General features: G+C 32.4%; 1 protein-coding gene across 1 annotated transcript in view; it reads left to right on the top strand.

Annotated features, from left to right (window-relative positions):
- LOC146539261 (uncharacterized) overlaps window positions 1-26176 on the top strand; it is a 117495-nt gene that overhangs the window by 8789 nt on the left and 82530 nt on the right. Inside the window, exon 2 of the mRNA XM_085186107.1 lies at window positions 19781-19961. Within this exon, the coding sequence (XP_085042233.1) occupies window positions 19896-19961 (66 nt within the window). The 5' untranslated portion in view covers window positions 19781-19895. The remainder of the gene's footprint in view (window positions 1-19780; window positions 19962-26176) is intronic.

Here is a 26176-nt window from a genome sequence, read left to right as displayed (position 1 = left end):
TAGTGTCAAGACACTCTGTTCCCCATATTTCCAATCCAATCCTATTTTTTACCCTCAGGACTACGAAACTTTCTCCCGGAACTCGAACCTACGACCGACCTTCGTTCAGTAAATAGCGTCACTATTTATCAACATGCATTTTTACGAAGTGAATGCAACTTAGAATGTAATAATTAAATCTAAATATAAAACTTTAATCGCATTAAATAAAAGACCTTGAAAGTGAGGGATTTTTTGTCTGTCAATTAAAGTGGTAAAAAGATGTAATCACAATAAGCTATTGCGTAATAGATTATAATATATATTTTTTTTATGTTTTTTTTTCTTTCGGTTTTTAAATCGTTTTTGTGTTGAACTTGGACTACATCTGTAAAGTCATTGATGAAGAAATACTTAAGTGTATTTGTATCACTTTTTATAATAATTTGTGATGCGGTTTTCACTATTTTATTATTCATTAATTTGCTTAGAAAGATGAAAGTCTTAATATCCGCTCTCGATATAACAATATATTCTATAATTATTATATTAATATCTCTAAAGAAAATTACAAAAATTACAATCATTAAACATTACCTGTCTCTTACAGAAAGGTTCGTTATTTTGTTTTATCATTTAGCTTCTTATTTAGTATGTATTTAAAAAGAAAATAATTCGAAATTTTGTACCCAAAACAAATAGTCAGTCAACAATTTCTTGAATGAGTGTATGTAAATAGTTTTTTTATTTTACTATATGTACATATTTTAAAATATAAACAAGGAGAGGCCGCCCCCTTGTTTCAGTATCAGCTATTAGTAGAGTATATCTGTTAAAAATTTTAAATGCAACTGAACTAACCCTGGATGAAGGATTAAGAAGAGATTTAGCACATCCCTGTCACTGCAACACGCGACAGATTATAGGTTCGATGCCCACTCGAGGAAATTAAATATTTAATATTTCAATTTTTTCGCTCTGGTGTTGGGGCAAAGCGCGTCGAATTTCGTCACTCAACAAGCAATTCTATCCTGCTACAGGCGGGATAGGCAGTCACACTCAGCGGGATACAGCGTGAACCTAAATTAATCAGACTAAATATGTAACATATAATAATTACATATCCCATATAATTGTTAATATCGCGTGATATCGTGCAAGGATAATTGTGGTTATAATTAACGACGTGTACCTCTTTATCAAAGACGCGCTCGGCTTGAGATTCAATTAATTATTGCTTAATCAACTTTCACGTAATGTCTTGTGATATTTATGTATGGAATACACGAAAATGTGTTTTCTAAATGTGTATGATGTATGGCTGATGGGTGGTCTAACACTTAGAATCTAAGTGATTGATAAGAGAGATTTTTGGGGTTTTTTTTTAAATGGTTGAAGCCAGTGGTGGCGTAAGGTAAGCATGCGACTGTTAACGTGATGGGTTGCGGTTGACTCTCAGTGGCGGTAATTAAATAGTTAATATTTTGATTTCCTCGCTCAGAACGTGTCGCTTCCAGAATTCGGCGGCAAGTGGGAACCGGAAGTGTCTTGACGGAAACGGAGTGTTTTAACACTAGGTTCTCACGTTCCCTCAGCTTCTACAATATGCTGGATACAGCATGAAGCCTAAAAAAGCTTACTGAGTAGTACTGACGGGCAACTCACAGTCAAACTACTCTAGAAACTCTTGAATCTACGATTTTAAATAAATTTTAGTTAAAAGATTGTTTTATTTGCTTTCTTTCTTTTCCAAATTTCGTTAAAAAACACATTTCGTTACTAATTACGTCAATTTGTCCGTTAATTATGAATAAATTTCGGCTTGAACGCGATTAATGCCAAATTTTTAGCATATTCCGTTTGGGCGAATTAGTAGCACGTTAAAAATAACTGCGAAATTAAACATAATTTTTGTACAAAAAATATTTAACCGTTACAAAAATTAATTAATGCTACAGTCGGGCTGTTAGCTTGATAATGTATTGGACAAGTGATGGTTACAAGTTCGATTCCTTAACGATGAGAGTGGGTCAATTACCTATTTTTTTGCGTTTCTCTGTTAATACTAGTAGTTTATGAGATTACTGTAGCCAACCAAACAAACTCTTCATTTTTATAATATTAGTACAGATGCTGGTAGCTACTAAGTACTTTATGTATAATAATTTAATAAGGAATAATTAAAAACAAGAACATATGAATGTTTCGTATACTGCAATAAAGTCACATACTTATTATGAAGTTAAACCACATATCTTTGCGTACAGGTTATCTAGATGTACTAACTTGTTTCCACACTTTTAAAACTAACGGTTTTTAACGATCTTTAAATTTCATTGCGATTTAAATTTTACAGTCGTTGTGACTGGTAACGGAGCGGTTGTGGATTCGATTTCCACTCGGAGGTATTAATTATTTTCGTTCCTTCGCTTTCGCCTTCGGTAACAAGATAAAACACGGAATTGTCTGAAAATTTTGGGGGAAAAGTCGGGATCAGAGCGGGTTAATACTATACCTTATCTTACTATTAATGCGGGATACAGCGTGAAGCGTAAAAAAATAAAAGATTATATTATTTAAAAGAGAAATTTAATAAAAACAGCATTTTCTCTCCACATTAACTTACGTATATTTTTCTTCAAACCGCATCTGGACTATTCCAGAGAATATATGAATATTTCATACAACTTTATTATATATACAATTTAATGTATGAAGTAAAACACGTTAGAAAATGTCTTACGTACTTTCATTTTTACTTTGCATATGTATAGGTGGAGCCTGCGGCTTTACATGCTTTTTATTTCTTTTATTTTATTTATACTTTGGAGTGGTAAAATGATTATCTACCCTTATTTTGATTCTTAAGAATTGATGATGAATTTTGTTATTATATTTTAAGTTGTTGTTTTTAGCTTTACAGAGCAAATCAAGGAACACATTGAAATATCCATACAAAATTACATCTAAATTGATACAGCTTTTAAGGATGAATAGGGTGATAAATAAACACACATACATACATACATTTACAGATATGACCAAAGTATGTATATTATAATGTAGATCCATATTTAGTTTTTTTAAATGCCGTTGGAACATATTATGTTTAATTCTAATTAGTTTCGTCCTTGTTTAATTTTTTTTGTGGTGATAATGAAACGTGTAACGTTCATGTTGTTAATTATTTATGTTTTAAATTTATTTATTTGATGCTATCCTTCCGTCCAGAAGTGCCTGAAGCGTGATGCCATGGTTCTAAGTTCGCATCCTACTTGCTGAGAGGGAAGGTTTTTTTCCAGATACATAACGTTAGACTTTGCACTCAGTGTGCGATTTCAAACAAGGTGATTGTGGCCTCGAATCCCAGTCGGCAGAATGATTTATTTCCTTGAATTTCACCATGTCACACGCAATATCTCGAAAATTAAGTGGAAATGGAGGATAGAACTTAACACTAGGTTCCCGCCACCTAGCCCGCTATATACGGGATACTGCGTGAATCTAAAAAAAACAAATATCCCATAAAAAGCATGAGACATGGGAAGGTAATTTGCCTAACATATTCATAATGGTGTCCACCATTAAGCTAGACCATATTTCTAGTCTAGACTACATTTTAATCTAGGTATAATTTTAGTACGTATGCTATAATTTTGTTTTGCACTTAGCTACTTTATCAAATTTACTAAGCGTAGAATTCTTGGATGGTATTTAAAAATGTGCTTTATGTGTTGGAGCTGAGAGTTTCAATTCGTCATTTTGCATTTTATAGTAAAATAATCTATCAAAAACAAGTTTCTAGTTTTTTTTGCAGGAATCGTATGAATTATAAATTTTTATATGTGCGTCGTCGAAAGATCGTAAATAAAATGATGAACTTTAAATGTTTCCGTGTGTTCTGTTTTTATGAAAAAGGTGAATATTTTATATGGAAATAGTAAAAAAATCTCTGTAATTAGTATTGGATAAGTTGAGGATCCGATTCCACTTTGAGGAAAATAAATATTTAAAATTTTGATTTCCTCTCTCTGATAATAAGGCAACGCGGCGTTGTTCGGCCACTCAATATCCATTGCCTCAAAAATTTGGGGGATGGAGAGCCTTAACACTAGGCCTTAAAAAGTCTCAGTTAGTGTTTTTATATGACAATTTTAATATAATACTTTATATAGCAGTAAACTGATAATTTTGATAAATAAAACCTTTTTATTATACAAATATATTCAGGCCGTTTTTTTTATCAAAAAAAAGTTACATTATTCCAATATTATGATAAAATTACTTGGAATTGGAACTTTATTAAATAAAAATTACATATGACTTTTAGCAAAAATACAAGCTCAAAGAATATTTTGTTTAAATTTACATATTTTCGGCGTTTAATATAGTAGTGAAGGTAGACACTTCTTTTAAATATATTTAAGGGAGAAAAAAATAATATATATTACAATATATTTTGAGTGACGGAACCCAACGCCGCGCTGGAATAACAAATAACAATATTTATGCCAATTATTCCTATATATTTCCACGTGTGGCGATCAGAACCATAATGCTTGTTTTTAGATTAATAACGTTTATCTATTCATTTTTATCTAAGTACTATCTAGTTACTCGTGGCCCAGTTCTCACATTATCTAACAGTTCGATTCCCACTTGAGGGAATGAACGATTTTTTTTCTAGTAACAAGACAAAATGCGGCGTTAAGTTCCGCACGTTCACTTTTACTATTACACAAAACGTATACCGGGTTCAATTTCAATATATTAAACAAACCAAAATACCGTTTATCTACAGCTAGAAAGCTAGATTTATGTACCAGTCTATAATTAACAGGTTGTCGAGGCATACCAACTGATTTGGCAACGATCGGCAACTACAGCCTATGCCTCAATGGAAAGCACAATAGGTCAATAATGTTATATTAAATGCCACGAATTTAAGGTATTTAGAAATATTTAATGTTACTTTTAGATTTAATGCGTTATCGTTAGACAGCGCCTAAGTATTTAAATACGATGCGATGGTTGTCAGTTCAATTCTTACTCGGGGGAATTAATTATTCGCAGTTTCCATATCATACCTTACCTAATATGAAAACTGTGCGTACTCTGCTATACCTACGGAGATTTTTTAGATTTAACGATAATATTCATGACAGCTCAATGACAAATCACTTCGTTCTCTCCGTTTTTATTAAAACATATAAAGATCCTAGTGAAGTAAAATTTCAATACAAAACTATTATTTTAAATATTCAAAATCCTATTTCCCATGTCCATTGTAAGTAAACATAGCTGCGTTCTCGACTCGAGTCGACTCCTTACACTGTGCATACTAAAACCACATTCACCGGTTATCCTTTAAGAGAATGGTCTTGCCTTGGAGATTAAATACACCTATCTATCTTATTGTTAGTTGCTCGCCAGGTATCCAGGTACCGGAGGTTAAACATTCTATTGGCATTTATATTTGGCATAATAGATCTTTGGCTTCGGCTTGGTCCATTTTGATTAAAATTTTGAAGGATTTTTTTATTTGAAATTACTGAAAACTAAAGGCTTTTAATGTACTACTGTAATTAAGATATTTTGTATTTCAGTTATTCTCAATCCTCAAGTGTTATAAAGTTCATCGTATGCGTCTATGTATGTGGGTGAGATACACACATCATGAAGCTGAAAAAATATCTTTGCAACTTAGTGAAAAAATTGTCAAATTGCAATTTTTTAACATTGAATGCCAATTGTCAGTTTAAGTAGAAAAGTTTTAAACGTAAGGCCGCGCGGACGTTGCCAAATCTCTCTCATAATTACTGCGCTTGGAGAATGCACTTGCAGAGATAACGATCTTTAATATAATCAACGTACGAGTAAATAAGGAGTAAAGAAAATAATGTTTTTTATTACTTTTGAGAAAGTTAAAAAATAAAAAAGTGTGTTGTTTATATTGTCTTTGTAGGACACTAAACTATAAGAGAAAATTCTTTAAATAGTGTCCCATAAAAAACAACATACTAACACTATATAAAATCTATCAAAATTATTTTAATAATTTATTTTAAAAAATCCTTATGAATGACTTAATAAGCTCAATTCAATAGGTAGGCCTTTTTTCTGTTTCCTCTTAATAAATATCCCTACATTGCGTATGTAAGATATCATTCTAAGCAAATCTAACAACGCCCATGTTCTCAATATGGGAGAAGATAAGAGATAAAAATTGCGTTACTTCGCACATTTCTTGGGAAAGACCTGATTTTAGTTTGAAATACCAGTTTAGTAAAAAAAAGAAAAATATATTCAATTTAATATGTATCTTACAGACAATTTAATATGTATCTACAGATGGACTCCTTTCATTTAAAAAAAATCGATCACTTATCAAAATGATCCTATAAAAATACTAACTAACAAACTTATACCTAAATATCTTCTCATCTACACTCGACATATTAAATTTAATCAAAACCAGTACAGCAGTTCCTACATAAATGAGTAACAAACACACAAACGTTCGTACTTATAGGCTAGGATATAAATCTTTAGGCCAGAGGCGCTAAAATGTTACATAGCGATCGCGTTTAATGTCAGGACTTGGCTCTCTTGCCAAATAGCGGGACTTTATTTGAAAGGTAATGGCAACTTTTAGTATTATCTTCTATGGTTTTAATAGATTTAATATAATTTTATAGATATGTTTCTTAAAAATTATAGATAATAACAAGAATTTCTGCAAAAGAACACTGCAAGAGAACATTGTACCCCACTCGAAGAAAAAATATATTTTCATAGCTTCGCTCTGGTACCGAAGCAAATGCCTGTAGAACTTGACAGAAAGTGGGGAGCGGAGAGTTTTAACACTAGGCTTCGTCGTCCATGAAGCTGAAAATAAAAAACAGATTGTTTTTCCAAAAAAACATAACTAATAGTTTTATCTAAAGTAAAAAAAGGTTAGTTATAACAAAAAGGTAACTAAAATAACCTTTTAACGTAAAAAAACTTATTTAATATATGGTTAAGGATAACAAATTGCAAATTCATCGTTACGTGGTTAAATAAACGTGACTTAGTTGACGTATACGTTATATGGAGTTTTAATGTCTTATTATTAAAATTCAATTCTTATGTTTCTTTATATATAGTGGAGTGGGTAGAGGGAACCTGGGGACGTAGTGTTAAGACACTCTATTTCCATTAAGACATTTTCTTTCAACATTTTCCATCGGATTTTGGCGATATTGTTATTTTTTTTCCTACATACTCGTACAACAAGTTAATGAAAATAGTGGAATGGATACTTTTCTAAATAGAAATATTTGAAATAATCATTTCCTGGAGTAGGAATCGAACTAACACCCATCACATATACAGTCAGACACCGTACCACTGCGCCTTGGCCGTCACTAAATTTACAATTTTTTTAGAACTTTGAATATAGTAAACAAATATTACAGCATGTGGTCGTTATGTTCCTTAGCCGAGTTTAAAATCTAAAAAAAGCTTTCTAAATGATCGCTTCATTAGTTTAATTATGCGATCAAATTATCGCGACATTTAGTTATATGATCCTCGTGGGATGGTTTTGGCTAAATGAAAAAACTTGGTCAAGTGCGAGTCGGATCGCACACAGAGGGTTCCGTTACAATTTCATGATATTAAAGTACAAGTTATAGAAATTGACGAGCGACGGCGTTGACACTACGTCTCGAAAATCCGGAGGATAGTGATATACAGAGTGCCTTAACATTAAATTTCCTCTGCCTACCCTGGTATAACAGGGATACATTGTGAGACTAAAAAAAATTATTGGCCGGGACGTGACTTGCTCACGTGGTCTTTCATTTTTATTAACTCTCTGCATTTTGCCAAAAAAAAGCGAGAGTTTTCAAAAACAAAACAAGGTTAAACTTTTCGTTTCTTATGGCTTTATTAAGCGGAGAATGTGACACAAAAATTACTTAACGCGTAATTGAAATATTAATAATTTAAAAACAACTCTTATTGCAAATCAAATAAAGTCTAAATTTCAACATAAAAGTTATAACTTACTATCAGTAAATTTGACCGCAGATCGACATATGGCGGATGCGCTTTTTTGTATGGGTTTTTGGGGTACAAAATTAATCTTTTCCACACTATTTCGGTGATGAATTATGTATTTAGTATGCCTTGAATATTCAACATGGGTATAATTTTTAATTTTTAAATTAAGTACAAAAAAAAAGGAATTAGTTTTTGAGGCCGACGAGTACGAGTACGAGTAGTAAGTTCTATTATTGCTCTGGTAAAAAAAAAACGCACCGTTGGGTGTCGCCATTCAACATACTATATCTCGAGTTGTTATATACAGGTTACTATAGTTTTTTTATATATTTGCTGTTACTATTCTGTAACTTAAAATATCTTAGTGTGTATGAGATGCCCTTCGATCTATAAATGAAGCATCTCCACATCCTTCAACACCTAACTAAAGTGGACGTCGCTTTAGTTATCTGTGATAATGGTTGCTTACACTTAAATATGACTTTTTGTTCATTAAAAATTTTGCATTGCAGTAATTAAAAAAAAGTATGTGATTAAAATATTAGACGAAACTCTACGATGCACTTTCACTTAAAATACTTTTACTTTAAATTATTTCAAAATAATTTGACAAGAAAACTAAATTAGTTTCCTTAATTTAACATACAATTTCTCTTTCAGTTAAAAAAAAGAAGGACGGAGAGAGCATTCAATTCGTAATTCACAACAAATAAAGAAAGAGAGTCTCCAACATTCAGCCTACACTATGAAAAAATAATTAAAGCACTACTTTGTAGTTTGTATATTTAGTTGCCGACAACTCTACCGCAAAAAACCCAGGTATCATTAATTTTAACAATTCCGCAAACATTTTGCCTTTTACCTTAACTTAGCCGTCATTTTTCCTTGTAGTCGGTTAAAAGGATAAAATTTTCCATAACCAGCAAGGAAAGAAAGACAATGATAAATAAAAAGATTTAAATTTTATGTTTTAAAGTAATTTGTAAGATACCAAATCATGGCGCGGGGAAATGGAAAAAACAATCATTTCTTAATCTGGAAACGAGGTAAACCGCGGGGTTGAGTTCCGCCACTCAAAGTGCAGTGCCTTCAGAATTTAGCGGAAAGTGGGGACCTTAATCGAAAACGGAGTGTCTTAACTCTTAATACTAGGTACCCTGCCCCATGTCTTAAAACATCTTCATATTTCTTTTCTTCACTCTTCATGTCCATAACATGGATTCCTTATTCTAGACATTCTATGATTGAGCTTCATTAATATGGAAAAAGGTTAAAAATGGACATCAAAGATATGCATGCATAAGGTTTCAATGCAAAAACGAGTATTGAATCGAAGCAACACCTGGTACCCTCAACGCGGTAGGGCTAGCACCTGGCATATTTTTTGTTAGTTTACGTTTAATTTAACAAACTACTTTATCTTTCGTTTTCATTTAACTTTAGCTTAGTTTTAAAATGTATCTTCATTTTTAAAGCAATTTTTGTATTATTATATAGAGGCCACCTAATTGATTGTAGATTCGATTCCCAGTCGGAGAAATGAAATATTTAATGTCTTCATGCCCTCGTTCTGGTAATGAAATGAAATTGAATTGCACTACTTAACATGCAATGCCACCAGAATTCAGTGTAAAATGCGGAAAGGAAGTGTCTTAATGGGAACGGAGTGTCAACAGCGTGAACACTATACTAGTCTAGTTTGTTTGCAATATTTAATAAATTGTTTTTGCTCGGATTATCCCGTATTTATATTTTTACTTTTAAATTTTCAATCCAACAATATATTTTTACAATATATTATTTAATAATTTGCCAAAGAAAAAAGTGTAGGTATTTAACTTTAGAGTGATGAAAAGCTTAATTTGCTAAAATATTCAGATCACGCTTCAAGAACCATGAGAACAATAAAAAATGTAAGCAAAATGTATGGCTTGGTTGAGAGTGTGGTCAATCACCTTTGTATGGTATGTACTGAGCTATTTTTTTGTAATTTCTTAATATTTCACGCTTTAGTTAAGAAAATCTACTTCACGCTGTATCCCACATACAGGGTAGGCAGAGGGAACTTAGTGTTAAGACACTCTATTCTCCACTTTCCGCCGAATGTTTCGAGGCATTTCCTCTTGAGTGGTGGGACTCAACGCCGGTCAGTTTAATGCCGTAAATAAAATATAATATATTAAACCTGTTAGAACTTCCTTTTGTAAATATAGATCACTAGTAGAGAAAGAAGTACTTAATATACTTACTTTTAACATTAGATTCTTTCGACTTGTCCATAATTATTTAGATTCACAGTCACGCTGTATCCCGCATTTACAGGATATATATTAGGTACTGCCGAATATCGAGACATTGCGTGTTAAGTGGCGGAACTGAACGCCGCAGCTTGCCCTGTTACCAGGGTGGGGATATATAAATAAATTATCCTCCCGGGAATCTAACATAACCTTCGCAAGAATTTTCAAAGCATTTAAAGTTTTAACAATAAAAAATCTAATTTCTTAACATTTTTTTCCTCCGTTCAGCTCTTTTCAAGGACCTTACCTACGTAAGGTAATAAAAAATGTAAGAAAAAATACATGGCATGGTCATTTGCCTTTGTAGGCTGTATTGAGTGAGAGCAGGTGCTGATTGACCACATACTTTGTGTACGGTTTTAACTTGTTCGAACCCGTTTGGAAAAAAAAATTGTTGAGTAAACTTTGGTTTGATTATGTGTATTTAGGAGTTGTCTTTTCGACGTTGTGTTATCTTCACGGAGTTTTTTTTTAAAGAAGAAAAGAAGAAGATTTGTCGAGCTATCAGAGCCAAGAAATGAAAATAATTAACTTCCTCGAGTGGCTGTCGAACTCACAACCGTTGCTTTTACAGTCAAATTCTGTGCCACGATGGCTTCAAATATTTATAGTAAAGCTTAGACTGAAATTAATTAAAAATAAAAATAATTCCAACTAAACAGGACATAACGAAAATAAAATTATCGTTTTTATCTAAAACTTAATTATTTAACACAGTCATCTAAATAAATGTAATAATGAATATTACATTTGCATTTGAAACATTAATTCAAATACAAAGTTCATTTCATAATGTGAGCTATTAGTCATTTCCGTGTTACTATTTGGTATATGTATATATAAATTATTATAATAAATAATATTATAATAAAGAACTATAATTTATTTGGACTACCGACGTTTTGATGAAAATACAATATTTTCATACTATGAACCTCATCACCATATTATCAGAAAGATCAAAAAACAAAATGACAAAAAATATACTTCTAAATTATTATTTTTTATATTTAAAACTATTTTCTAATAGTTAATAGGTACATACTATTTTAACACTAGAATCGAACCCACTCACCTACAAATAAAAAAACCTATTAACAACAAAAGGTGACAAAGCCCTACAATAGATAAATGGTTGCAAATATAACAATAGTACAATATTGATATATTGTGAAGCGATTTCAAATTTCTTAGAAGCAGATGGCCGGCAGATGTGCATGATGCACTCTGGGTGTCTTTGAGATGCGTTTTTGCTATGCATTTGATTGTTTATTATATATAGATTTAGTGTTATTTTAAGTGGTAAACGATATTTATAATTTTTTAGTAAGTATATTACATTTACTTTTGGATGTTAATATTTTAGTTGTGGATTCGATTCTCACTTGAGGGAATGAATTCTTTTTATTCCCTTCCTCTGATAATAGGAGATAGCGCGGCGTTGGTTTTCGCCACTCAACACGTAACACCCATAGAACTTAACTCCAGATGTTATACCATCCTATCCTATATCTTATAAAACAAAGTCGCTTTTCGTGTCTGTCTGTTGTTTCTAACTCTTCTTCTTCTAAACCACCCAACGAATTTTGATGCGGTCTTCACCATTAAGTCGGGTGTTTTTCGTAGAAGGTTTATATATAGTTTATTATTTGTACATTCTTATGTAAATTAACATAAATACGATAAATGTGTATAAAGTCCTACCCGTTGAGACACTTTCGCGCATGCGCTGCTCTAATGGTAAGTACTACATGAAAAAAATGTACTGGAGTATTGTTCCTCTTAATAAGATCTACAAAAAAGTCCGCGAGAACATATTCGTATCTTTTAAGAATAACGTGTAGTGATCATATTTCTGTCTAAAAATAATAATTTCAATATATTTTTTATTGTGAGGTATATTTTTCTATAATGGTATTAATCCTTATCCTTTAAAATACTTTATTAATTTTCTACGTTACACGAAGATAAAATTTGCTTTTTACAATATTTCGAAATTACGAATAGTTTTATAGAAAAACGCATTTAATTGTTGACACATCCCGCCGTTGATACATCAGCTGTATGTTACTCAAGTTTCACTTATCTCTTACTCTCAGCATTTTAATAAGTACTTTAGAAGTTGTTATAATATCAAAAAAATCCTTGCTGCGAAACGGCTCGCCACTCGCCATGCGTCCGCCGTGCCCGCTTGCCTTACACGCATCGGTGGTTCAGTGATAGAGTGCTCGCCTGCCACGCGGGCGGCCCGGGTTCGATTCCCGGCCCATACATTCTATTTAATTTTCCTCACAGGCAGCCACGTCGTGCTTGCTTTTCATCAGGGACAGAATACCCCCTTCAGCATTAACCACAAGCTCGAAAAAAAAAAGCCGGCTGCCTCTATAGCAACGAAGATTTAGTTAGATGCGTTTGCACGTATTGGATAATTGAAGTTGAATGTATTATTTAAGCGCGATATATTTGGTTTCACATTTTTTGTAGTAGTTATTAGTAGGTAGGTTTTTGTTTATAATTTCTTCCGTTTAAAAATAGTCATTTAACTATCTAAAAATAGTCATTTAAATATATTTTAATAAGTACTTGAAAAGATTAGTAGCACAGATTTAAAATTACGGTACCTACTAAAAAATCCTTGCTGTGTAAAACAATTGGAAAATCCTTATTGAAACTACGAAAACGCGGGTTGCATTAGGGTTTAATTAATTTTCACATTATCTTAAGTGCTTTGCAAACATACATTATATGAATAATCCAGTAGTAAAAGCGGGCGAAGCCGCAAGAGGGTCGCTAGTTTATTAATAAGATGCCATTTATTTTCACTGTTAGTCACCCAGCTGGATGCTATCTTTCCTATTATAATTAATATTTTCATGACATTTAGTAAATTAATTTTATTACTCCCATGTTCACTTGGCTACTTTTTTTTTTAGCTTCACGCTGTGTCCCGCACATAGCAAGGTAGTTAGAAGGGACCCAGTGTTTTAACACTTTTTTCACCAATTCTCGCCTAATTTTCGAAACATTTCTTGTTGTGTGGCGGCACTTCGCCAGGACGAGGAAGTAAAAATATTAAATAAATAATTCATTCTTCCTAGCTGGATTTAAACCTACAACCATATAGGTACGTTTGTGCAACTGCGCTTTAATCCCTTTCACTTATAATTAATATTTTCATAACACTTAGTAAATTAATTTTATCACCCTCGTGTCCCCTTGGCTAATCGAAATAGGGTAGCTTATTGGTATTAGTTATTATAACGTAATGTTGTTAACGCAAATATGGGTATATCCTAAAGACTGTCGTTACTGAGTATACATGGTGTTCAGAAATATTTAAAAGTTGGGAGTAATATTTTCGTAGGAAAATAGGAAACTATAATATATGCGGATGCCAGTCGTAGTACAGGGGCAAAAGCACATGACTTCAAAATCGACATTTTATGGTTTGAATTCCCACTCGATAAATGAAATATTCAACATTCCTTGGTCTGGTAACGAGGTAAAGTGAGGCGTTAAGCTCCTGCACTCATCAATGAAAGCCTCCAGAAATCGGCAGAAAATAGAGAAAGGAAAAGTCTTAATACTAACGGAGTGTTAAGGCACTTCATTTGTTAAGACAAACAAACCAGAACGGCGAGAAGTTGAATGCTGAAATTTGGCATGTCCATTGTTCATGTCATATCTTTGACTCCTTGGGACTTGTAAGGCAGCACTAAAAGACCATTAATTTAAAAAGCTACGGAAATTTAGTTTTACCGTTTTATACATCACGAAAACAAAATTCCGGATGGCCACGAGTAAATAATTATAGTTTTTTTTTATAAATGCGTAAAATTTATAAAATAAATTATTTTTACAGTTCTACCACCCAACACGCATATCGAATGTAATCGACTGTAAGCGAAACACGCTACAGTCAGTGTTAAAGATGTCAGTGATGCGTGAAATAAGAACTCAATAGTAAAAGTGTTTCCGTTATATCATAAGTAATGTTTACAAGTGAAGTGTTTAAGGAAGAATGTTTTATTCGAAGAAAGAAATAAAAAAGAAATTATAAAAAATATATTTGTTAAACACATTGAAAATTTTGTAAATGTGACTCTTGTGGGTTCCATTCCCACTTACTGGACAATGTGCGGTGTTGAGTTTTGCCACTGAACGCGCAATGTCTCGATAATTAGGCGGAAAATGTCTTATCACTAAATTCCCTTCGCTTACCCTGCTGTATATAATATAGAATTAATTTAAAATTTAATTTCAATTAGTAAAGTTACGGCGTTAGGTTTCATTATTAAAAGAAATACACTAACAACTTTCCATACCTGTAGGTACACCTGTGCTACTGGCTAGCTGTCATTGATTTTCCGGTAATTAACTACAAAAACTTATTAGATAACGCCACTTAAATTAAGACATACGTAATTACACTAGCGCTTTAACGGAAATGGATATTTAATTATGCACGTAACATATCGTGTACTTACTTATCCGTAAATCCTTCATTTTAGGTTCATGTGTACTTTCTTTTGACAGTTTAAGTCGGAAGAAACGCAGTGACCTGTCTTTTTTTATTATATTTATTAAATTATTAGAAAAGAATATATTTTTCAAGACCATCATGGTGCAGTGGGCAAACGTTCCGACTGTAAATCGTAACGAGTTTCATTAAAACAGTTCGCCACTCAAAATCCCTCACGTCTCACTCAATAATACGGGAAGAGGTCCCAAAGTGTCAGAGCGTAGTTTCTCTTTGTGTACGCAGTTTCACGCTTTATCCCGTATTACAATGCGTGAAACTGAAAAAAATATTCTATTAATATTATTTTAATATATTCACAAGTTGTATGAATTATTGAGAATATTGATCTTTTAATATACTATTTGCATTGATTATATATTAATAATCATTTCAGAATGCAGTTGCTATAGCTTTGGTTGCATGTCTGGTTTGTGGAGAATTGTTAGTAATCACGAGGTCCCTATAATCATGTAGGTACATATACAATTATACATTACTTAATAATATTATTCATGCAATTTCCTCATTCTATATATACAGACAGATTGAAATACTAAATATGTTTTGCTTTAGAAGTACTGGTTGTGGTTTCTAAATGATTTAGGCTAACATTTACTTTAAAAAATTCTGCAGTCTACATAAACAGTTTGCGGCGTTGAATTACGCAAATTTTCTAATTTTGCAAGAAAAATACTTATCACCAGATTTTTGTAGTTTTTCTCCAAAAATTTTATCTATATACAGATTTAAAAATGATATTTATCATTTCCCAAAATGAAACACGCTATATAAACATATACGATACGAGTCCTTAAATCGATACGGTAATATTTACAAATCCTATGGCTTTAGTTCATACGATATCGGGCCCGCGGGGGCCGTTAGTGCCAAATATTCAATAGCCATAACATATGGGACGCGTGGGTTTCACGCTTTTATTTGAAAAATCGAACCCCCGATAAAGTTACCCTCGATGCAATGGGTGCTATTTTTTCAAAATAGTACGTACTATCTGATTTTACGAGTAGATATTTATAGTTGGTTCTTTTTTTTTGTTTTTTATATACTTAGTGCGGTATTATATGCTTTTTTATAGCTTCACGATGTATTTCGCACATATCAGAGTGGTCAGAAGAAACCTAGTGATAAGACACTCCGTCCCTCATTTTCCGCCAAATTCTGAAGATTTTGCCTTCATTATATGCATTATATGAATTTTGGTGCCGTCCTGGCGCAGAGGTAGGTAAAGTATAAATTTTAGTGTAGCGCAACATTTCCTCGCTCTGGTACTACTAAGCGTGGCGTTAATTTCCGCCACTTAACATGCAATGTCTTAAAATTTTGGCGGTACGTGGGAATCGGAGTGTTTTAAGACTAGATCTCTCTGTCTACCCTGCTATATGCGGGATATATTGTTTAATATGAACTTGAGATAAATGAATTCATTAGTTTTAACTATATATGGAACGGAATCTGCCGACAAATTTAACGATTTTGAAGTAATATTTGTATATAAAATAAAATCTTTATTCAGTTCGCAATATCTTTTTTATTTAAAAAGTAGAAAACAATTGTCCATTTTTACATTTTCTCTATGAATAAGTAAATATTTGTAGTTTCTTATTTAAAATTCAAGCTTAAACAACAAGAACTCGAAGAAGTTTAAAGAAAGATTAAATTGAATAACTTTGTAAGAGGTGATTGGAAAACTTATTGTGAATAACTTACGCACGGCGCGACATCTGAAAGTATGTTTTATTAATTAAGATTGTTACTTTTTGAAGAATTGGTCTGGAATTATTTATGAAAGAAAAAATATGATATTTTTTATGGTTCCGTACCTCAAACGAAAAAAAAGAAAACCTTGTAGGATCACTTTGTGGCCCGTTTGTCTGTCTGTCAAGGCCATTTATCTCATAATTGGGGTATCAGACTGAAATTAATTTCAATATATTGAAGTCTACAGCCCCTGGGGGCACAAGAAACACAAGCTTCTAAGTCAAGGCAATCCAAACATTATGTTATGCATTATTTTTGCTTCATTTTGTATCATTATCACAAACTTATAAATGGTTTATTTCATAAAAAATAAAGTACACTTCCCGTTGACTTACCGAATATTATAATTGAGCGAAGCCACTGGCGAAAGCTAGTTTAAAAAATAATATGAAGCCGCCGTGGCATAGGAGCGCAAACGTGTGACTATGACTAAAACCCTGATTTGTGCGGGATAAAGCGTGAAGAAAAAAAAACAGCACATATAGCACAAAATTACTACCTACAATTATTTCATAATGAATGTAGACAATAATCGAATTAAAACGGGTATCCCTATTATGAATACTCACATATGATTCTAATCTAAACTTAAAAGCTTGCGTTTCTCATTTGACTGATTCTAAAACAAAATGTTCATTTTGTAATACGTTGATTCGCTAATTCGGGTATAGGGATGGGTTAGGAGAAAAAAAGAAATCTTTACATTGTAACTGGTATTTAAGTGGGATAGGCATAGGGAACCCAGTGTTAAAACACTCTGTTCCCCACTTTCTGTTGGACTTTTGCGACATTATGTGTTGAGTGGCGGAGGTCAACAATGGACTTTATCTTATTTCCACGAGAAAACGAAGAAATGAAAATTACTCATTCTAAATGAGAATCAAACCCACAGCCGTCATGTTTGCCGTCAGCTATCGATTTCTATATAAAAATGATTTTTTATTTAGTTTTCCAAAGTTAAACTATAAATAAATGAAAATAAAATTCAAATTCATTATATTGAGTGGCTATAAGCCCTAAATATGAATATTTGATATGAAAACTCAAACACGAAAGTGAACGTTAGAAGGTTTTAGAATTTATAATTCGTTTGAAATTAAAGCTCCGACGTGTTCTATAGAACACTTTACTGAGTATTTTCGTTATAGAGGTTGATTGTCAGTTCAAATCTATCTATTAGTTTAATTCTGTATATAGCTGAATAGGCAAAAAAAACTAATGTCAAGACAGCCTGTTCACCACTAAATTTGGAGACATCGAGATGGATAATAATAAAATATTAAATACTTCATTTCCTCGAGTGGAGATCGAACTCACAACCTGTCGCACGCTTGTGCCCTTGGGCCTGGAGCACCTCTAGCTTATAATTTAGGTTTTAGAACTGCACATATAAATATTTGTTAAAAAAAATCTACAATATTGACTTAAGTTATTATTTTAAATTAAATTATTTGATAAAATCTTATTTTGTATAACACTACAGGTAACAATACATTCAGTTTATTACATAAACCGGAACTAATCGACACGTGTCGATACAACCGATGGAATTTTTTTATTGTTTTTTTAGAATTCGATTGAAAGCGGAAAACAGAAGTGTCTTAATGAGAAGAGTGTCTAAACACTAGGTCCCCAGGTTCCCTCTGCCTACCCTACTAAGCTAAAACAAAAAGTATCCTAATGCTTTCTGATAGCACAATTTTGCACCAAACAAAGACATTACCATGGAATACAGATTTAACGTCATAAAGGCGGGATTGGCTATTTACTGGCGGCAATCTTGGGTCGCTTACCCGATATCGATCAAAACTGTTAAGAAACGTAATTTTTTTCTAGCAAATTTAAGTAAATAACAAAGAGAATCTTCTTAAGTTTTGGGTTCATATTTTTTCGGCATCAAGGGTAGACATAAGGAATCAAGTGTTAAGACACTCCGTACCCAACCCAATTCTCGGCACATTAAGTATTGAGTGACGGAACTCAACACTTTACAAAGAAACGAATTTTGTAGTGTATCGTGATGTTCAGTAATCCTAAATCTTTGTTTAGTTTAAAGAGTTCTAATGATGAGGGATGTATAGAATTTTTATTTTATTTTATTTAATGATGTAAACAGCTGAAAGTTTATAAAAAAAACTAAATTGCTTAAAACGCTGTGCAGCACATATCGATTTTATAATAATACCCACAAAATTTGAAGATGTGTCATTTATTTATTATTATTATAAACAAATACCAGAACCTTAAGTAGGAGAATTTAAAATCTTTCACACTGTGTACATTTTTTATAAAGTCATTATATTACCATTAGCGCCTAAGCACACATTAGATAAAGCACATCAGCCAGTTGTAAAATGTCTATATTACGATACATTATAATAAAATTTACGTCTATAAAATAAGTATTTGAGAATGAGGCATTTAATATTTTTATTTCTCTCTCTTGGGTGACGAAGCTATACGTGGCGTTGGGTTCCACCACTCGCAGTGGCAATTAAAACTTCTTATTAGAGATCGTAGTGTCTTAACACTAAATTCCCAGCTTTTCTCTACCTACTCTATTACAACACAGCGTGAAATTAATAAAAAAAAAATATCATACTCAATCTATGAATAGGAAAATTAAACTTTTAAAATTCAATCGTAGTTTAAAACATTATCTTTATCAGCTTTAAATAAAACGTACAAGTCGTGTCTATGAATTAATTATATGAAGAATCCATGCGGTTGTGACTATGTCCCTGGCCAGCCATAATTACCTTTGTTTTAGAATCTGTGTTTCTATTTGAATATATTAGTAGAACTATTTATTATAGGAAATGTATGGGATATTTATTTAAAAGGCCAGTCGTGGTGCAGGGCTACAACAGTGACAGTGATAGAGTTCGATTCTCACTGGAGGAAATGTATTTAATATTTTCCTGTTTCTAATAACAAAGTAAAGAGTGGCGTTCAGTTCCACAATTTAACTCGCAATACTTCCAGAATTCGGAAATTCGAAATACACTAGGTTCCAGTTTCCCTCTGCCTACCTTGAAGTTAAAAAAAATCTTTTCAACACCTACACAATAATAATTATTAATTATTAGTTCGAGCCTTTCACCCAAAAATCTTAATATATTCTTATCTCATTTTTTTTTCCTATTTCCAGGTAAACCTTAAACCAGTGCAGTGACAGTGTACCAACAGTGCAGTGCTATTTATAATGTACCAGTGACATAATGAGGGTAGTGTGGCGCTGTGGCCGCGGCGCGTAAGGAACAAACATGGGGGATTCGAGTCCAGCCACATCTATCATTGAGGGCACTGTGAAGTTCCGCGACGGGAAAAAGGTATTTTATATATATTTTGTATAATAAAATAAACTATAAAATGAAATCACGCAATGTCTCCAGAGTACAGCAAAAATGAGGAGCGGAAGTGGCTTAATGGGAATCTTAATACTAGGTTCCCAGGTTCAGTCTGCTTTTCCTGCTGTGTAGGATACAGCGTGAGGACAAAAACAAGCTATTATTATATAATACATAATAATAGTTTAGAATTAGAATGTTAAAAATTATTGAGGGAAAAATCTAATTTTAATAACTTTTCCTTTTGCGATCATTTAAAAAAATGTGCGTGTACATGTACCTTAACTATGACTATTTAATTAATTAATTAAATTATTCTAGAACATCCCATTTCAATAAAAGAAGAGCCTAGTTTAGTCGTTATATAACAAACAAGTATCTATAGTAAATCCTTGAATAAGCTATTCTATTTCATCACTTCAATTGTACTCAATAACAATAAATAAACGTGATTGTATGACGTCTGTTCAGTTATAACCTAATGTATCTTAAATATCATGGTCTTAAATACATAAGAAAAAAGTGGGTAACGAAGTGTCTTAACACTAGGTTCTCTCTGCCTCTGATATTATAAAATGGTAGAGTTTATATCTTTGATTAGAAAAACAATACAAAATTGATCTTTATTTTATTTCATATGTTATAGTATACAAATCAATTTTATAAATTGTAAATATCTTCTGATGATACATATTGTACTTATTTAGAAACTTCACGCTTTATCTCTAGCGGGATAGTCAGAGAGAACGGAGCGCCAAACACTACGGTCTCTACATACCTCTTTCGCCTCGTCCACTGTCATCAACCTCTCCTCATACCCCCGGGGGTCCTCATGCTTTTTACATGACCTTCCTATCTTTGATACTGTGTTTTAGAAGTTCAACCGAGGTCTCCTCCTACCTCTCTTACCACTCCCTTTTCCACCATAATTTTTTTTGCCATTCTTTCATCATTCGTTCGATGTGCTCAAACCAGCTGAGCACGTTCTTCTTCATTCTCACCGTGAGATCCTCGCTAGTACCTTCAAGTATAACTTTAAAATATTGTGAAATAAACAACATTTCCATTAAAAGTATAACACATACATGTTTTCTATATCACCCCTTTGACAGATGCACCTTGAAGTGTTCATAGATATCATTTTAACAACCGTATTACTATAGCACTAAGGTATAGAATGACGTAGATTCTTTAGATTACCTTTGTACGGTATTTGACTATCGGTTGATATGATATGGATATTCAGAAATGTGTCAGATAAGATAACGTTTAAAGGTGACTTTAGCTTTACTCTTTTGTGGGATTGTCCTGAAAATTTAGAACTTAAAAAAAAATTACATACTTATTACGTCTTTTTAATTTTTACAATTTTTTCGTTTAAAAATTTTGCGTGTTAGATTTCTTGTATTGTTACCCATTGATGCATTTTATGTAACCATCTGAACATGCGATCCAAAGTTATTTTTCAACATAAATATTCTTCTGATAATAAAATAAAAGTATAAAAATAGTGCCATAAGATAATACGACGAATAAAATTTAAAAAAATATATATAATGAGGTACCTACATATAAATTCGAAATAATTGTAGATTCAATTATATACTTTTTATTTCTCCACTTTACAGGGTATCGAAAATGGGTTCAAATAGGAGTGTCTTAACGTAGATTATCAATTTATTTAATATTTTATTTAGTAAATTGTTAAAAGCACAAAAATATTATTCTTTTATTATGTCTAAATGAGTGGTGACCCTAATAATGACGTCTATTCGCTACTAGTACGTTCCACGTATCCACTACTTGACTTTGTTTTTCATATTGATAACATTTTAATTTCATTATTAAATAAGCTTAATTTAATACATATTCACTGAATAACAAATATAAACTAATTTTAATATTTATATACTTCGATATTTAATTAGAACCTTTAAAAAAACACTCTTATCACCATTTTCAATACATTGAGTGCAAAATGGCAGAACTCAACGCCGCACATTCTCTTGTTATCAGAGTCAAGAAATGAAAATAATTAAATCCTTCGAATAGGAAACGAATCCACAACCGTCGCGTTCACATCAGAAGCTGTTCTACGCTAGGATAGCCTCTAATAATAGTATTTTGTCACATTATTAAGAAACAATAAGATTTAAAATTTAAACGTTAAATCAGTAGTGTATTACACTTTTAGATTTAATTTGCATTGTTTTATCTATCATAACGCGTACAATTTAATCAATTCCGGTCTAGTCATGCTATAGGAATGATATTATTGTATGATTCATACACTTCCTTCCTATGTAGGTATATATGTATAGCGCACCCTAAAATATTGTTTACATTACTAATAATTACTTATATACCTACGGTTATTAGTACTTGACAGACGGACAACCAATAAGCCTATAGAGGTTCCGTTTTTCTTTTTGAGCTACGGAACCCTAAAATTGACAAAGTAATAGCAACTACTTTGTATACCATAAATCTTGACCTTTCAACCATATCCTTTCACATAAACTATAGGTCAAATAATTCGATAAGATCATATCATACAAACATTGTATAAAACTATAGTAGCTATAGTATCCAACTATTTAGTATAACGTTAGTTTCTAAGAATGAGCTTCCACGTATTTGCGGTGTCTTTGTATATCAATTCTTAGTACATTCAAGTAGTAGGATTCGTTAGAAATCGTTTGTTTTTGTGTAACTATCGATGTTGCTTAAATGAAAGTAGCTACTTTTTAAATTTTACTTGGTATTTGAGGAATGATAGAAATGATAACAGAATGGAACTCCTACCACAATGTTTTCCCGCGCTACCCTACTACATACGGGATAAAGCGTAAACCTTAAAAAATATTTAAAATAAATTAAATTAAAAGTAACTTTTAACAAAATTCTATCAACATTCCCCCTTTAACATATCAAACAGAATACTTTAAAAGAGCCGAACATAATCGATATATGGGCCTTTGTAACGAAATCCAGCCATCCCGTTAATTAAAAGTTGCCAAACGTGGTCAAATCTCTACGGTGCGTGATACCAAGACTTACGAAATATTTGATAAGATAGATTTGAGACTGTAGATGGAGAAAACGGAGTGATAAATTATTCTTGTACCATCAATAATATATAAGTATCTGTATTATATTGTTGCAAGTGTAATTGCTTGTAAATGGGAAACTGATGTGTTTTAATGGGAACGGAGTGTCTTAACACTAGGTTCCCTTTGCGTACCCTGCTATGTGCGGGATACAGCGGGAAGCTAAATAAAACCAGAATAACCGTCATACGACAATTTTTGAGTTTATTACTTGTCGCCCACACACACCGTCGCACAGTGGTCACAAAGTGTTTCGGAGAAAACCAATCCTATGAATGCTTCGTAAGCTTAACACGTAGGTATCGACTTCTTGTATATCAAATCTTATTTAGAAATCATTTATTGTATACTTATTTCTTATGTATGATTTTTTACAGTACTTGTAACATACACATTTCTGGATTATCCTACTTGAAGTAAATACTAATCTAAACACGGCGTTAATATACGCTATTTTCTAATTGAATAGCGATCTACTGACTTTTAATTTTTTTAATGCACAAAGCAGAGGGAACCTGAGCTAAGGTTAAGACACTCCGTTACCGTACCCCACTTTCTGCTGAATTTAAAAGATATTGAGTAGAGGAACTTAACTGAAAATATTTAATTTCCAATGGGAGCAACAACCTGTCTGTACAGTTCCACATTGGTGCCCATGCGCCAGGGCTGGTCTCTTTCACAACTTTCAAAAGCCACAATCAAAAGTTAGTCTTACTATAATACAATAATTCAAATCATCAGACGTAGTTTTATTTATCATGCTGTCAAATCACCAGTTAAATTACATCACCAGTTAACCGCAAACTATTGCTTTACTATATAAAATTACAATCACATTGCCATTTTCGTAACTCCTTACGTTGGAGCCGAGCGTTGATCTTTCATTATCAACTTGTTTTGTTTTTCCACGTTTCAGTTAAAAAGAAAAACTAATCCATTTGTTTTGTTGAAGGAAATTGTGAAAGTTTTAGTTTATGTTTTTTTGGTTCAAAATTAACAGATTTCTTTCTATCGGTATAGTTAAGTATAAAAAATAATATAAGCCTAAAATTAATGAATTACGCAATTTTACTGTATTTACTTTATTACCTATTCTAAGTGTTGCCATCATTTAATTTAAATCGAATCATTTCCCAAGTGGAGATCGAACCCACGGCTATCGCGTTAATTTTGAGACACTGTGCAACTGCCCTACGAAACCTAATCAATATATTAATATAACATACGAGCTAAACCACCTACATACACCGTTGGTGAACGGTATTCATATTGCAAATGCCGATATGAAGTTATAACTCGTAGGTAGTAAGTTAGATAAAAACTTGTACAATTTTACAGTTAAAATGTACTGGAATTGTTATGATCATTATTTATTATTTCCTATAAGTCCTTTTTAAACATTATGTTTATATCTGGATGTGTTGAGTGGCGAAACTCAACGCCGCGTTTTTTGTTATCTAAAAGTTCAAGGCAAGATCTAATTATACTAAGGCATTTGACGTAGTCAATATTGTTTCTATATGAACGTAGAAAACCAAAACAGTCTGTTACTAGATTTCCTTGCCTTGATTCTCTGTAAGACCATCATATAAAAAATATCAAAATTGTAGACAAAAAGCATCGTTTTCATTCAATATTCATATTTTTATAACACAAAATCAAACCCGCATCCTTCGCTAACGACCACTAATCCCAACTAACGTCCAACATATGGCTCAAAGTATCAAAGGCAATAGATTTTCCGCTTGAACTAGGCCTAAGTGGACAGACGTCCATTGGGTGTTGTCGGAATATAGTACTTTGCGTCGCTTACACTTTGAAAGGGAAGAGCTAGGTTGCCTATAAAGCTAAGTGATTTTAAAGCTTGGATAAACGGTTTAGCTGGTTACAATACCTCGCTTCGTTGTCAAAAGCGCAAATTCAACATTAATGTCTCGATCATGCATAAGACAAAGCGCTGCGTTAAGTTCCGCCACTTAACTCTCTCTACTGAACTTATGATAGGTTGTGGGTTCGATTCGGTCTCGAGAAAATAAATATTTAATATTTTCATTTCCTCGCTATCTCGATCGAAAAAAATCGGCCACTGAATCCTATACCTATTGATGAAAATGAACATTATAGTTCATATACATATGAACCAACAAGTAATAAGTACATTTTTTGTCTGTTTTCTGTACGTTTGTGCACGTTAATTTAAGAAATGGCTTAAACGATTTTAATGCAGATTGCACTATTGTATTTTGGCAAATTTCTCTTAACGGCGTTTTGTATTTTGTTCTACTAAATTGCTATTCTTCTTCTAATCTTTATTTAATCAGATTATTTTTCAATGCATAAATATTATCATTAAAATTATAATGTTATTAGATCACGAATTCTAATTACTAATATATAAAAAATCATTGATATAGTTTAAGCAGGCGAAGCCACGAACGAATCACTAGTTTCAAATACAAACCCACTCTAGAACAGGATCTGTACCCACAACCCATTAGACACGTTCCAACAGCCACAATGCATGGCCACAGATACTGAAATAGCAAAATCTAGTAAATAGAACTGAGTCATTAGTCGCGACTCACGTTCCGTCCGTAACGGCGAAAGCATCTCGATGTCCATATGCATATTTAGATTTTCTTAGTACAATGCTATTTACGACGACAAGACCAAATATATGTATACTTGGATCGTACAATGTCTGTACTGACATATCTTTTCTAGAGACAGTATAGAATTAGGCTATGTACAGCGTGTGACTGTAAACGCGAGGGTTATGGGTTCGATTCTGGTTAAGGGGAATGAATTATTTTTAAGTCTTGAAATTATGAGGAAAGTGGGGTACAGAGTGTATTGGGCTTGCTATATAAAAATACAGTGTGTGTTTGTCTTGTAACCAGAGCAAGAAAATGACAATAATGCGTATGCATTCCATAGCGAGATTCGAATAATATGAAATTTGAAGCCACGTTCTACCTATACAATAACCATCTCTTGTTTCTTTTTAAAGCTATTTATTAAAATAACCTATAAACTATATTCAACACCCAATAAAATTTAAAAACCCGATCTGTTTAAGCATCATAC

Source organism: Heliconius melpomene, chromosome 5 (assembly GCF_056956725.1).
Source record: "Heliconius melpomene rosina isolate 202511_hmr_F chromosome 5, ASM5695672v1, whole genome shotgun sequence".
Classification (NCBI taxonomy): domain Eukaryota; kingdom Metazoa; phylum Arthropoda; class Insecta; order Lepidoptera; family Nymphalidae; genus Heliconius; species Heliconius melpomene.
This window is presented reverse-complemented; position numbering and strand designations above follow the sequence as displayed.